The 15734-nt window shown below is 43.1% G+C and overlaps 1 protein-coding gene across 2 annotated transcripts in view; it reads right to left on the bottom strand.

Annotated features, from left to right (window-relative positions):
• The window catches only part of VAPA (VAMP (vesicle-associated membrane protein)-associated protein A, 33kDa), an 84448-nt gene extending 78568 nt beyond the window's left edge, over positions 1 to 5880 (bottom strand). The window contains exon 1 of one of the 2 annotated variants that reach the window (XM_006876236.1): positions 5565 to 5880. In XM_006876236.1, the coding sequence (XP_006876298.1) occupies positions 5565 to 5643 (79 nt within the window). In that variant the 5' untranslated portion in view covers positions 5644 to 5880. The remainder of the gene's footprint in view (positions 1 to 5564) is intronic. The other variant, XM_006876235.1, reaches the window with a different exon arrangement.
• Between the last annotated feature and the right edge of the window lie 9854 nt (positions 5881 to 15734).

The raw sequence follows: 15734 nt of genomic DNA, 5'->3' as shown, positions 1-15734 counted from the left end.
AATGAAACAAGTTATATGAATTGTTGAATGTGAAACTGATGATGTGCCCTGTAAACTTTCACTCAATCCACAATAAAAACCTTAAATTAAAAAAATAAATAAAATAAAGAATGTTGATGGAATCTGGAAAAAAAAAAAAAAATCTGTTTGGGATATGTTGAGTTTAAAATGCCTGATGAATACCCAAATCCATCCAGGTAGAAGTGGCACCATACTAAGAGTCCAGCATGTATTCTGAAGTGGCACCATACTAAGAGTCCAGCATGTATTCTGTTGAACCTTGCGGTTCAAACTGACCTTGCAGTCCAGTGCATGAACCTACAACACCACACCAGGACTCCAGTGTGTATTCTAGTGTATCTGAAATAAAACACAGATTTAGGGGTTTAACAATGTCCACAAAGAAGAGAAAAAACAGCCTTCAATACAATGAATCTTAAGTTCAAAGAATCAGACAAAAAAAGAAACCATATCAGAATCTCATAAACACATTTATGAAAACGGTCACAGAGACAATAATAGGAGAAAATAGGAAAATGATACAATGGCATCATAGAAATAAAGAGAATTGGGTTTTTAAAAAGTGAACTGTCAATAATGTCAAGTCTCAAAGAGATAATCAAATATGATCAACATTGGAAATGATCCATGTAATTGGTAATCAGGGCCAGCAATAGTACTATGGTGGACTTGAAAAGTGAGCGAGAAAGGAAGAACTACAGCCAGTGAACATGGACTACTTTTCTAAATAGCCTGCAAAGGAATTGAAGGACATGAAGGTGTCTGAGGGTAAAGGAAACATTTTGTTGTATTTTAAGTAAAAGACTTCAGAGTATTTATACACTGAAAGGAATCAGTCAGTGATTGCAGACGAGAGAGAATAAATTACCTGATGGAATATGGTTTAAGTATAAGCCATGAGAGATATTACCTTGGCCAGCAAAGAAAGAAGAACAAACAACTTTGGATATCAGCAGAATTTTTCTTTCTCAGGTAAGAAAATATGGATGTATGAAGAACAATAAAGCATTAAAAGAGGAGACAGCCCATCATGGAAGGGCTTGTATGAAAACTAGACTTTTATCCTCTGGACAATCAAAAGCATCTAAAAGCTTTTAAGGAATGGAAAAAAAAAGACATTGATGGTTGTGTGTGATGTTATTTTGGGGGATGGGGCAGGGAGATGGAATCACCCCAAGAGTTTCACGTTGTTGCTGTTGTTAAGTGCCATCAAGTTGGTTCTGACCCAGTGACCCTGTATAGGGTTTCCCCAACCTTTCAGATCAAACCGACTTTGCAATCCAGTGCAGTAATCTACAGCACCACACCAGAACTCTGGGGTTTCATGTAACCATTGTGAAATAGGATGCAGGAATAGTGTGGCGCTGTGGGTTAGTTAACATGCTGGACTGCAAAGTCAGTTTGAACCTCAAGGTAGGCAGTTCAAGCTCACATAGGGTAGCTATGGGTCAGAGTTGACTTGATGGCACTTAACAGAAACAACCTAAAATACCTAAAAATATGCCAAATATCCAGTGAAAACAGGGTTATTTTATATTCTCATTTGTGTTTATTTAAGAGATGTATTGCAATTCAAAAATGCTCTGGTTGACACTAACATCATAGGTCCTTGATCCCTAAAAGAACTTATAATCCTTTAATAATTTGCTATTGCTATGAACCACATTCAATACAAAGAATCTGGTCTATTTTCCTTCCCCCAGCATCATTAGAAGGAATGATACATCATTAACATTTCCTAATCTTTCTTTTCTCAAAATTTCTCCCAAAATTGCTAACAATAGGAAAAATAAAATGCTTTATAATAAAAAAAAAATATATGGAATAGGAAAAATTTAAGAATAAAAAAATTCTCATATAATACTCAAATCTGAATTCCTGTCAAGAGCTGAACTGAGTTTCAAAGTATCTCTTTTCTTTCTTATTACATCTTTATAAAAGCATTTTCATACATTAACAATAAGTGATACAGTAAAAATTTGAATAAAATATGGAAGTATAAAGAGACTATACTAAACTGATACCAGCTTCTCCAAATGTGTAAAGCTGATAATTCATACCAACACAATTGTATTAAGTTGCTAACAGAAAAACTCACCACCAAATTTCAGAACGGTTAAATGAGTTACTCTTATTTAAAGAAGCAGTCTTAGACAAAGGTGGAATCAAAATAAATCTACTAGAAAACGACAGAGAATTTTCCAAAAATTATCTTCTAACAGATTTTCACTTAAACTAAGAACTAAGAAAATCATCAAACTAAGCATGAATGGGCTAATGAGTCTCCTCACTTAGTGTGGAACTAGTACATTTCAATAACAAGGTTTCCATCAAAGCAAATTACTTCTCTGATTAAAATAACACTGAGGATGAAGGACTCAAATGACCCAAGATGTCACCTGTTAATTCATTATATCCTTTTCCCTCCCAACCCTTCCTATTACCCTCACTGTTAAACTGAAACACTCTATAAAGTATTGGACATTGAAGCATATGGCACCCATTCTCTCAAACAAGTATGCTTATTCAACCACACCCTTTGTCCAACCCCCACCCACTGAAAATTAGTCTATTCCTTGAAGGTTTCCTAAAGTAATTGGGGCTACTTTCCTCATACATGATTAAGCCTGTTATATCAGTACTGCAAGGTCGATTTGAACCACAAGGTCGGCAGTTCAAGCTCACCAGCTGCTCCTTGATAACCCTATACAGGGCCACTATGAGTTGGAACCAACTCACCGGCACTTAACAATAACATCTGCCTTCTATGTCTCCCTCACTAGTCCTGGGAGTTACTCAGGGGAATATAGAACCTAACACTTTTTACTATTTGTTTGCATTCCCCACTACACAATAGACTAACTCTGTGAATCTATTCTCTACCTTGCTTACTATTGAATCCTCAAAATTAAGCTGGTAACTATTGAATGAATTCTCATTGTTAAATACCATTAATAGAGATACCCAATTTACAAATGAGGTTCCATATCACCAAATGACATCTATTTATACTCTAGTCATAAGTCAGTTCTGATTATGTCAAATAACAAAATTTTGTAATTTTCATTATTATTGCCTTTTCTTATCAGTACCTTGATAAATCTGACCTGTGGAGGTTGGAAACATTACATCTGAGAATGACAGTATCACCAAATAAGGCATCACAACACTGTATGTAGTACGTAGGGCAGTGGTGTGCCCAGAGTTGGTTCTAACTCATAGTGACCCTGCATATAATTTTGAGGCTGTAAATCTTTATAGGAGTAGTAAATCTCATCTTTCTCCTGCAGAACAGCTGGTAGTTTCGAACTGTTGACCTTGAGGTTTAGCAAACCGACTTGTAACCATTATGCTACCAGCTTCCTGGTAGTCTCTGGCTTAAGCACAATATTACTAACAAAAAATGCACCAAAAAAAAAAAGGGGGGGGGAGCAGTTCCCTGTAATTGGAATATAATATACAATCACAAAACTCTCAGTTTTGCTAAATAAATGCCCTAACTGAACATGTATCCTATGCACTTTTCAATAAATCACATTTGTTTAAAGTTCATTTAAAAAGATAGTCATTGATGCCCAAACTTTTACTAATAACACAAAAATAAACTGTTCTTTAGTCACAGCTAAAATTTTTAAATACTTAAAATGAGATTTACAGGTAAATTGTGTAAGGTTTTTGTTTTATTTTAATCAACATCTCCATTATTATTAGTCTCTCAACTATGGCAATATCACAACTTCTCTAGGGAGAAACCTTCAAACTCAGTTGGCATTTCCTGACCTACAAATTGTTTTAACGGCTTCTAATTTTCGAATGGCAATACATACATGGTTATCCAGCTCACATTCTCAAAAAGTAAAGAAAAAATACTTAAGATTCTAAAAAGCCATAAAGGTTTAAGTTAAAATTCCTTGAACTTAAAATAATGGCTATTTGAGTTAGGCACTCTCAAGATTCCCCAAAGGTTCTTTTTCCCCGCAGCTACGATCTGTACAAAATTATGGTATACACATAAACTTGCCACAACAAAATGCAGTCACTGCACCTCGAAATTCTTGAGATGTATTAAAATAAATCCTTACCTAACAAGCTACTCAAAAGTCCAATTGAAAGAAATTTGCAAAAGCACTAAAGCTTGCATAGTTAAGGAGTTATGTAATACTACTCTCCTAATAAGAAGAGAGCATGATAATTGAAAACAAACCTTCCTAATACTGCCTTTTAATTTACCTGTGTGTGTGTGTGTGTGTATGATGTGATTTTTGTCTTTTAGCACTGGAATTACTACACATCTCACAAAAATTGTGCTCACCAGTTACTGAAACTGAAATAAATACAAGATTGGCTTCAAATGGGATTCACCTTACATTCCACTAAAGATATGACAGAACTTGCTTTCTTTTCAGATCTTTCATTAATAAGTACTTCAAATCTTTAAGGATCTCCCCTATGCTCCCCAAGAAAATGTTTAACTCTCTTCCATAAAGCATCCTACATATTGAAATATGCCAAACAGCAAAACAGGCCAGACAGCACCTAGATTCCTCAAGCATCACAAGTCAGACTAATAAACTTATCACTGGTATTGCTACAAAATATGTCAACGAAGTTTCAGAGCGGGGTATTTTGGCTTTTATCGGGTTTATTGGAAAACCACAACTCTCAAGACAAAAGTCACCAACACCGATGATTCCGGAGCCAAAGATTTAAGTCAATAGGCTAAACTAACACTGGTAATCTGAAATGTCACATCGGAACAGGAAGACCTATTATCATTAATGTAATACTATCAATTCTCAGGCTGACGCATAGCTTTCCTCCTCGCACGCTCTTGGCCCCTGACACTATAACTGGGGAAGCGATCTCCAGGAGACTTCAGGGGCTACCTTCGGTGTTCGATGCACAGAAGAGCCGAGTTATGGACTCTGTACAAAATTTCTGACCCCACCCAGCTCTCTCCTAGGCCGTAGGAGACGAGATGGTTCTTCTCCCGCAGAGAGTCAAGGAGTCGCTGCACCATTCGCTCGCCTCCTACCCGCCCTGACAGTTCGGAAGCAGGAGGCGATGCAGCATGCGCCACCTCCGGACCCCTGCTTTCAATCGCAGTCAAGAGCACACTCTCTAAAGTCACCACCCGCACGCGCCCTCAGAACGAAAGTCAGATGGTTCTCCCGTGCCAAGGACCCAGCCGGTGGCGCCCAGAACGGGGAGGAGGCCCACAGGCCCAACGCCCGGGGAACCGCTCCCGGAGCCCAAGATGGCGGCGACGGCGGCTGGTCCCGGCCCGGCCCTCGGAGGGCCTCCCCGTCCACCCGCCCGTGCGCGCGCCGAGAGTGTGTATTAGGCGGAGAAGGAGAGGAGGCCAGAGGACGGGCGTAGAAGAAGACGCCTGGAAATTTAAGTGCCTGCACTTGGGGAGGGCTAGTCCAGCAGACTTTCCCTCAGCACCCACTTCCCGACTCAAATAAAAACCCACGGTGCTCTCTCGGAAGAAGAGCCCCGCTCGCCCTCCTGAGTATCCGCGGTGCCCTCTTCTTGCCTACCTTTAAATTTGAGGTCTGTGGGCGGGTCGAGGACCAGGATCTGCTCGTGCTTCGCCATGGCCCCGGAGGCGGACGCCATCGGAAAGAAGTGCAGAACGGGGGCGCGCCCGCGGCGGCGGTTTGCTGGTGGGGGCGGGGGACGACGGCCGGCAACGGGCTGTGGGCAGACTAGAGGACGGAACCAGGCTCTCGACGCAGAGCTCGCTTCCGCCCGCTAGTTTGTTGCCTGTCCGCCCAGTTGCCCGGCGGATCAGCAGCTCCGGGCCTCACAACTGACTCAACCCCACACCCGCCTCCGCGGCCGCGCGCACTGCGATCCTTGACGCCCACGTGATGCCACTGCGTGCCTGCGTGCGCGTCCCCTCGCTGGGCCCTATCGCTCGGCCCGCCCCCGATCCGGGCCTATCGCGGCGACGTGCTGATGACCCTGCGCGCTCCCAGCTGCGGCCGTCAGTCGGGCAGAACCCAGCTGTCAAGGGAATGGGTGTGGACAAGGGCGGGCCTCGATTTCATGGGACGGACATGGTGCGGACTAGAAGGCAGGAAAGGGGATTCTTCTGGCTATTTTAGCTCCTATTATGAAAGGAGAGCTCTATCTGGCAGAGTATCAGCATTTTCTAAGTGAGAATGCCTAATGTAAGGAAAAAATAAGTAGTTGGAAGTCGCTTGTGAACTACAATTCCCAGCATAGCCCACGATGGGGCGGAGCCCAAGTAAGGGCTTCGCACGCTGCAGTATTCTCGCGGTGCTTTCCGGGAACTGTAGTATCAGCTGCTTGTGGTAGCAGCAAGACAGGTCTGGTTGAGATGCTGTCACGCATTTTGGCTTTCAGCGAGCCTCTATCTGGGCTAAAAAGGGAAAATAAAAACTGTTTGGGGACTGACCCTAGAACCTCTGAGTGGTGGTTGTTTTTAAGCGCTGTCAAGTCGATTCCAACTAATAGCGACCAAATAGCAGCTGGTGGATTTGAGCTGTCCACCTTGTTTAGCAGTTTAGTGGTTATCCTTCAGCGCCATACCAGGGCCCCTGAATAGAAACAAACGAGTTTTTGGTGAAGTTGGACAAGGTTATATCAATCTAGAAATAAATGTCAAAATCTACAACACTGACCTCCATTGCTGTTTTAATTATATGAAGATAAGTGAAAAACTTGATTTTTTTGAATCATAGACACCTTTAATACATAAAAATATTAAAATATAAAGTTATTGTTTCTCAACATGTCCTCTACTTAGGGCTATGCACTTCTGAAGATGGTGTTCCCACATATCTAACCCTTCTGGAAAGAAGTCTTATGTGCTCTTTGATTCACCTACCTCAAAATGGCAGTTTTTGCACCCTCAAAGGACTCAGACCCTGTTACTTTTAAATATTTTCTAAGTTTGGGGATCAAAAAGAAGTCAAGGTCAGCCTAAGTGCCCATCAATGGAAGAATGGATAAACAAACTTTTGTACATACATGCAATGGAATATTATGCTGCCTTGAGGAATAACAATGAAGCTGCAAACCACTGCATAACATGCATAAACCTTCAGGACATTATACTGAGTGAAATTAGTGGTGGTGGTAGTGTGCCATCGAGTCGGCTCTGACTCTCAGTGACCCTATGTAGGGTTTCCAAGGCTGTAAATCTTAACGGTAGCAGAAAGCTTCATCTTTCTCACATGAAACAGCTGGTAGTTTCAAACTGCTGATCTTGAAGTTAACAGCCTGACTCATAACCACTATGCTACCAGAGCTCACAAAAGGATGAATATTGCGTAAAATCATTATTGTAAAAGCTTAAGAAAAGAAACCTATACTAAAGAGGTTTCCTGTGGAGCCTTTACATTGCACAAGACCATGGGTGGAGTCCAGAGCCCCATGCAGAACTGACTGGGATAGGAGATTTCCATTGGAGGGAATGAGTGGACCAGCCTGTAGTGGCTAGAAGAACGGAAGATGCTTCATGAAGGAAGGACTGGCAGGAAATGTTCGAAACAATAATGGCGCTCTGATTGATTGCTGCAGGAAAGGGTAAGCTGTTTGCCTGGGAGCCATTAAGGCAAGTGGTCAGGACCCCTCAGAACAAGCCCCTTTCCAAGACAGACTCAAGGGGAATACATGGGCAGGTGTGTGGTCTGGTTGATGACCACGTTGCTCACCAATGAAGGAAGAGGGCGAAAAAACAGCAATGAAGTTGCAAGCTAAGCCCAACCACATTCAGTAGACCCCCATGAGCCCAGGTGGAGACCTGGATGACCAGCAGTATTGCAAGACCCGGGGACTCCTGGGCCCAGAGGCAGTGCCATGGCCACAGAGGACTGGAATAGAGAGTGAGGCGTCCAGCTGATGTGAAGTGAGGGGAGATGCACAACAACACCCATATTTGCAGATAGTGCCCACTTGACCTGGCTTCAATGGCTGCATGATCAGAACTCGACTAGAAGAAGAAAGAAGTGGGGGGGGGGGGGAGAAATCTGATATAATTTGATGAACTTGACCTATATCTATGGATGCAATAGCTCAAAAGAAGGAAGAAATCTTTACAGCGAGGATCAGTCCCACCCCCTTGGTAAACAGGGTTGGCAGGAATGGGCAACATAAACATTGGCTACCCTAAATGGGGGGGGGGGTGGCCTATAAAGGCAAGAAGTGACTGGCTTACAAGCTTTCAAGAGGGAGCTTAGTTCCAAATTGGGTGGGGGAAGGTAGAATTACCACTGAATGATTTCCAATCTGTTGGGACTGGGCTGGTGAAAGAAAATAGGGATGAGACTCTTGTGGTATAATAGTGAATAATTGCCATCAGGTCTGACTGTGAGGCTAGGAAATATAGAGGTAGATGTTTTTTGAGAAAAGAAGGAGAGTGATTGATTTTACAGTCCAGGAGCGGAAGTCCCTGGGACCATCAAATGAGATGAATGGAGAGTTGGATCCTACCCAGAGAGGCAGTGATGCCAGGGATGAAGACAGAGAAGATGACATGTACAGATGGAGCGGCTGGGGACATTGCACTAAGGGAGGGAGAAGGGCTGTGTGCTGGTGGCCAGGGGTGGTGGGCCGTTGGGTGGTGGGGTTATATGATGATGCGTGGAGGGGATTGTAATTATTGCAATGAAACAAAATATGATAGGATGAGCGTAAAGCTAATGTTCTCCCATGTAAACCTCACAATAAAAACTTATTTAAAAAAAAAGAAAGAAAGAAACCTATACTAAAAGAAAAGAAAAAAAAAATCTTTGTTAGTTACCAGGGTTGGGAGGCAGGGGGAGGGTAAAACACAGGGTAGGGGATAGACACATCATAGTTCCAGTGTTGGGGAGGGTAATATACAAGGAAGGGGAGGGAAATGGAAGAACAAGATAGATAGGGCAACACAGGTAGGTTTGCAGGGGCTAAATGGGACAGAGGTAAATAGGGATGTATGCTCAACTTTGGAATAACAGGGCTCTATGATACAGGTATCAAGGTACAGTCTGAATGGGTAAAAGAGGGAAAATAAAATTAAAATGTCATGGATATTGGTTTCTCTTGCCTATTATTGTAAAATAGACACTTGAGTGGGATGGAAAGAAATATTGGGAAACATGATGACAAAAAGCTTGTAAGCCCATCTTCAGCCTATAACTGATTGGAATACTTAAAAGGGGTTCTAGAACTTGCCCTGTGAAATAGTCTTCCTGCAGAGCCTTTGTAATGTATAGGACCTTAGATGGAATCCTGAACCCCAACCCTGAGATGAGACATTCCTACTTGAGAGGGCATGCAAACCAGCCTGGAGTGACTAGAGGAACAGAAGATACTTCCTGAAAGAAAGATCAGCAGGTAAAAACAAAAACAAGAATGGTAATCTGTTTGGTTATTACAAGAACAAGCAAGCTGTTCACCAGGGAACCTTCAAGGCAAGCAATCAAGTCCCTTCAGGACACAACCCCTCCAAAACTGAAACTCAAAGGGTACACACAAGCAGGCATGTAAGCTCTCTGGTGATCACATTGGTCTAGTTGTGAGTGGAAGTGAGGGAAAGTCAGTAATGAAGATATGGACTGAGTTTGACTACATTCCATAGACTCCTATCAATCTAGAGATGAGAGAAAGAGGAAGGGCTGGTTGGTCCAAAGTTTGGGGAGACTTGGAAATTCCTAAGCCCATGGACGCTAACCTAGCCACAGAGCGCTAGAGTTGAGAGTGAAGCATCCAGCTATTTTGAAGTGGTGGGAGATGCACCAGAACACCCAAACTCGCAGATAGTACCCATTTGACCTATCTTCAATGGCTTGATGACCAGAGCTCAACTAGAGGAAGACAAAGAAATTTGATAAAGGAAGCAAATGAAACTTGCTACAATTGATGAACTTGACCTATACTATACCAACTGAGAGGGACGGAATCTTCCCATCAAGCAGCATTCTCATCCAGTTTGTACACAGGGTTGATAGCGATAGGCAACTTAAACATTGATTACCTAAAATGGGGAGGCTATAGAGGCACAAAGTGGCTGGCTTACAAATTTTTAAGAGGGAGTTTAGTTTCAGAGTATCCAGTGAAAGGTAGAACACCCCCCGCCCCAATAGTTTTCATCTTGTCTAGATGGGTCTAGTGAAAGGAGATGGGGATAAGATTCTTATGATTCAATAATGAGTAATTTAATCATGACAAATTGTAATTGTCACAACTGTAAAGGCAGAAGTTTTGTAACAAAGGGGGGTTGTATATATTCCTGAGTGTGTTTGTGTACATCAAAAAAAAAAAAGAAAGAAAGAAAGAAAACAGACAGAATAGAATCAAATACTGTTAAATGATGATGCATGGAGATGATCGTAATTGTTGCAACGAAACAAAATACGATAGTTTGAGTGTATAACCAATGTTTTCCCATGTAAACTGTCACTCAATTTACAATAAAAGCTTTTAAAAAAAGCTCCTGAAAAAATGAAATGATAATGGAATTTCCCCATACTTAGTCACCATCTTCCTAAACTAGATCAAATTGTTAGTGATCCTAGGTGGTCTGTATGCAAATTTAAAGAACCTTTGTTTTAAAAAAAAAACTGATTGGGAAGCACAAACAAAATGAATCTGTTGGCTAGTTTCCAAAAGTATGTCTCATTTTGACCTTTTGCATATTGGTGTTTTTGCCCACTTAAAAAAAGAAATAGTTCTGAAATCAATAAAGAAGTCTGAAGAGCAAGATCAGAGATGTAGGGTGAGTGGGGTAAGGTTTCCCACAAAAGAATGAGTGGGTACATTGTTGTGATGGGAAAAAATTCCCCAGTGCAATTTTCCTGGGCTTTTTCTCACTAATGCAGTTGTCCGTTTTCTTGGAACTTCTTTATGATAAGCCCTCCATGATCGTCCTTTAAGTAAATCTATCTAGATTACCCCTTTGGAATTCTAGAAAATAATTACTATAATCTTCTAAAGCTGACTTCTCTGCCCTGAATTTAACTGTCCCAGAAGATCCCTTTGGAAGCCATTTTAAATGGACTTTGGGTTTTCTGGGTTTGGGTTTTTTTGTGTGTGGTTTTTTTTGTTTGTTTGTTTTTGTTTTGTTTTTTTTGTTTGCAGCCATCCACTGATCAAAAAGACATATTTAAACACATTCTGTTTGCAATAAACCTGTGCATATAAGAACTGTTTGACTGACCCTCATAGGCCCAAACCAAAAATAGTTGTCATGTTCTCATTTGGAACAAATTCCATCTCTAGCACTGTTGACTGCTGGTAGTAAACCAAACCAAATGAGAAAAATTCCACCAGCAAAGTTACTGACAAATTTTCAGCTGAGGAGTGGAGACAAGAATATCCAATGATACAAATGGAAGAATGTGCTATAAATAAACCATTATGTCACAACTTGAATTTAAATTTCTGTTGGGCTCATTTGTCAGTTTTTTATGTTGGAAGCTATGCCATTGGCTTCAAATGCCAGCAGGGTCACTTATGGTGAAAAGATTTCCGCAGAGCTTCCAGACTAAGACAAACTAGGAAGAAGGAATAGGCAGACTACTGAAAATCTTATGAATAACAGTGGGACATTATGTGGTACAGCCCCTGAGCGACTGGTTGTTGTTACTGTTGTTAAGTGCTATAGAGTCAGTTCCAACTTATAGCGATCCTGTATAGGGTTTCTGAGGAGCAGCTGGTGAGTCTGAATCTAAGACCTTGCAGTTCAAATGGCTTTGCAGTCTGGCGCATCAACCCACCATGCCACACCAGGACTCCAAGCGACTGGTAGGCACTCAAAGTATGACTGCGGACAGTGGCTACAACAATGTGCTCAAACAGCAATGATTGTGGACGCTTGTGGGATGATACATGACTGGACAGTATTTTTTTCTCTGTTGTACAAAGGGTTGCTATCAGTCAGAACTGTCTCATCAGCAGCTATCTACAACAGGGCACCAAAAGCAAAGTGCATGCTGGAGCAGCCCAGTTAGCCCAGAAAATAAATGAGACAATTGGAACCAAAGTCTAAACATGTGCTCAAAGTCCAGTTTTCACATGCAATCCAGGTGTCAGAGCTATCAGAAAGAGCTCTCAAATAGCTTACCTTGCATTCATTCACAGATTATGCCCCACACCGAAATATACCATTGGTCAGGAAGAACTTGGGAGGATGGGAGTACTTGAATAGTTTGCAAAGCATACCCTGCATTTATGTTCCCTTTGATACCCTTTTTTTTTTTAAATTTCTTGTTGTGAGTTGGGTGAAGGTTTACAGAGATCAGGTTTCCATTCAACAATTCATACACATTTTCTTTCATGTTACACGTTTCTTTCATGTTACAAAATGTAGCATTGTTGTACCTTCTTAAGTTTCCTATTTCCATTCCTCTGTACCTAACTCTTCTGAATTTTTTTTTTTTTTTAGGTAAATGCTTCTCCTTTGATCTTCTATGGTGTGCATACTCCCTGGTGTTATGGCTCCATTTATAAATCTATCTATTCTTTAACTGAAAACTGAGCTATGGGTGAGCTCATTTCCAGGCCTGAAAGGTGACTAAGAGCCATACTCTTTGGGGTTCCACCAGTCTCTTTCCAACTAGTAAGTCTAGTATTTTTTAGGATTTTGAGTTTTGTTACACATTTTTCTCTCACACTAGCCAGGACTTTCTAGTATGATGCCTTTTGCAGCAGTAGTCATGGTTGCCAGACACCATTTAGTTCTGGCTTAGGGTTGTGGAGACTGATGTTCATTACTCCATTGGACTAATAATTATTTCCATGCATCTTTGATTCTCTTCACTCTTCTTTCCTCTGGAAAGGAAGAGACTAGCAGTTACACTTTAGATGGCTCTCATGAGCTTTGTTTCTTTTAAGTTTTTATTGTGAATTATGTGACAGTTTACATGTGAGGACACCAGCTTTATATTCATCCTATCGTATTTCATTTCATTGCAATGATTGTAATCCCCTCCATGCATCATCAAACAACCAAAGGGTACACCCCGCAAGTCTGCTGTCAGGACACAGCCCCTCTCCCTCCCTGAGTCCAGAGTCCCCAGCTGCTCCATCTCAGCATGTGAATCATCTCTGCTTCCATTTCTGGTGTCACTGCTTGTCTGGGTAGGGTCCCACACGCTGCTCTTCTCACTTGATGGTCCCAGGGACCTCCGCTCCTGGACTGCAAAATCAACCACTTCCCTCCTTTTGTTCCAAAACATCTACCTTTACATTTCTGACCCTCACAGTCAGCCCTGATAGTAATTATTCACTATTGTACCGCACAAGTCTTATCCCCATCTCCTTTTTTCTTAGCCCCATCCTAACAGGTTGGAAATCATCCAGTGGAGATTCTACCTTCCCCCGCACCCTCTGGAACTAGGCTCCCTCTTGAAAGCTTGTAAGCCAGTCACTTCTTGCATTTGTAGCCCCCCCCCCCAATTTTGGGTAGCCAATGTCTAAGTTGCCCATCCCTGTCAACCCTGTGTACCAAGGGGGTGGGAATGATCCTTGCTGTAAGATTTGTTCCCTCTTTTGAGCTACTACATCCATAAGTATAGGTCAAGTTCATCAAATTGTAACAGATTACTATTTTTTCCTCTTCTTTCTTCTTCTTGTTAAGTTCTGATCATCCAGCCTTTGAAGTCAGGTCAAGTGGGTACTATCTGCAACTGTGGGTGTTCTTGTGCATCTCCCCTCACTTCATATAAGCTGGATGCTTCACTCTCTGCTCTAGTCCTCTGTGGCCATGTCACTGTCTCTGGGTCCAGGAGTCTCGCGGCCTTGCCATACTGCTGGCCAACCAGGTCTCAACCCGGGTTCACAGAAGTCTTTTGAACATAGTTGGACATAGCTCACAACTTCATTGCTGTTTTTCCCCCACTTCCCTTATCGGTGACCAACGTGATCACCAGCTAGACCACATGCCTGCTTGTGTATTCCCCTTGAGTCTTAGTCTTGGAAGGGGGTTTGCTCTGAAGGGACCCAACTACTTGCCTTGATGGCACCTGGGTGAACAGCTTGCTTGTTCTTGTAGTAGTCAATCAAACTGCCATTATTGTTTTTAATTTTTCCTGCCGGTCTTTCTTTCACAAAGTATTTTCAGTTCTTCTAGTTGCTCTAGGCTAGTCTGCTTGTTCTTTCAAGTGGAAATTTCCCACCTCAGAAGATTCTGGATGATGTTCAGGATTCAACCTATGGTTTAATGCAATGCAAATGCTCTGCAGGAAGCCTCTTTCACTAGGCAAGTTCTAGCCCCCTTTAAGGTATTCCAATCAGTTATAGGCAGAAGACGGACTTACAAGCTTTCTATGGTGATGTTTCTAGCTAGTCCCTTCTCTCCCCCTCAAGTGTCTATTTTACAATGGTAGGCAAGGAAAACCAAGATTCAAAAGACAGTCAGCATCTTAACATTATTTCCCCTCTTTTACCCATTCCAACCATGCCTCAATCCCTGTATCCCAGAGCCCTGTTATTCCAAGGTTGTGCATACATCATTATTTACCTCTGTCCCACTTAGCCCATGCAAATCTACCTAACTGTTCTTCCATCTGCCTTGTTCTTCCATTCCCCTCCCTCTTCTTGTGTATTGCCCTCTCATGAGCTTTAAGACCCCAGTCAGTCACTACTTACCAAAGTAAGAAGTAAGCACATTGTATTTGCAGACTCTATGCCAATTGACACTGTTGCTGTTGTTGTTAGTGTCGTCAAGTCATAGAGAACCAGTATACAACAGAATGAAACGTTACCTAGTCCTAAGCTGTCCTTAAAATTTCTATGTTTGAGGACTTTCGGTTTGCCAGGGCGGCCAGGCGGTACGGGTAAGCAGGGGCTCCGGGATCGGGGTAGGGCAACTCGTGAGTTAAACCTTTTGGAAAGGAATCCACACTCTCACAGCCATCATAAGTCTCAGTACACCAGAGCCTTAGACCTGCTTTTCTGAGAAATCACCGTGCTGAGGAATTACAGGCTTCTTAAGCTTGTGCCGCTGTAGCCCCAGCTCCTTTGGGCTTGGGGGGTGGGGCGGGAACCAGCTTGTGTGGAGCCTCCAGTAGTGGGGAGACTCAAACAGGGAGAGCCACTGGAGACAGGGGGAGGAGAGGGCAAGCGACACCTACCCCAGGGTGGGATTTCCACGCATACAGTGGACAGAGGGAAGTTAGTTTAAAGGGGGAAAAAAAACATGGAAAAAGGGGAAAAAGCAGGCAGGCAAGAAAAGAGAAGCGGCGACTGTCTGTCATCATCAGGCGCAGACTGTGCCCACCCGAGCCGATTCTGCCCTGCCCAGTTGACCCACGTCTGCCGGCCCAGCCAGGAACGCGGGCGGGCAAACGGACCCCCGACCCCAACACAGTCAAGCTGTGTTCCTGGGCTCTGCCAGACTCGCGCATGCGTGAGCAGCTCCTCTCCTGCCCAGCTGAACCGTGTCCCATGGGCGCACGTGTGCAAGTGACCCCACCCTCACTGAGCTGAGCCACCTGCACCGCCAGGCGAGCGCAAGCAAGAGGCTCTCCTCACTTCCAGCTTAAACGCATCCCACTGGCCCCCGAGCCACGTTCCTCCGCCATGCCGGGGCGTGCGCCAGCGAGCGGCGAACCTCACGCTCAACTGAATCATGTCCCACGAGCCCGCTGGGCTCGCGCAGACGAGCAGTCCCCCTCCCGCTGAGCCGTGATTTGGTCCTGGGCCCCGCCAGGCATGAGCGGGCAAGCGGCCCCCCTCCTGCTGCGTGCACCCACTGG

Source organism: Chrysochloris asiatica, unplaced genomic scaffold (assembly GCF_000296735.1).
Source record: "Chrysochloris asiatica unplaced genomic scaffold, ChrAsi1.0 scaffold00368, whole genome shotgun sequence".
Lineage (NCBI taxonomy): Eukaryota > Metazoa > Chordata > Mammalia > Afrosoricida > Chrysochloridae > Chrysochloris > Chrysochloris asiatica.
Note: the sequence above shows the minus strand (reverse complement) of the source record. Positions and strands in the feature narration are given on the sequence as shown.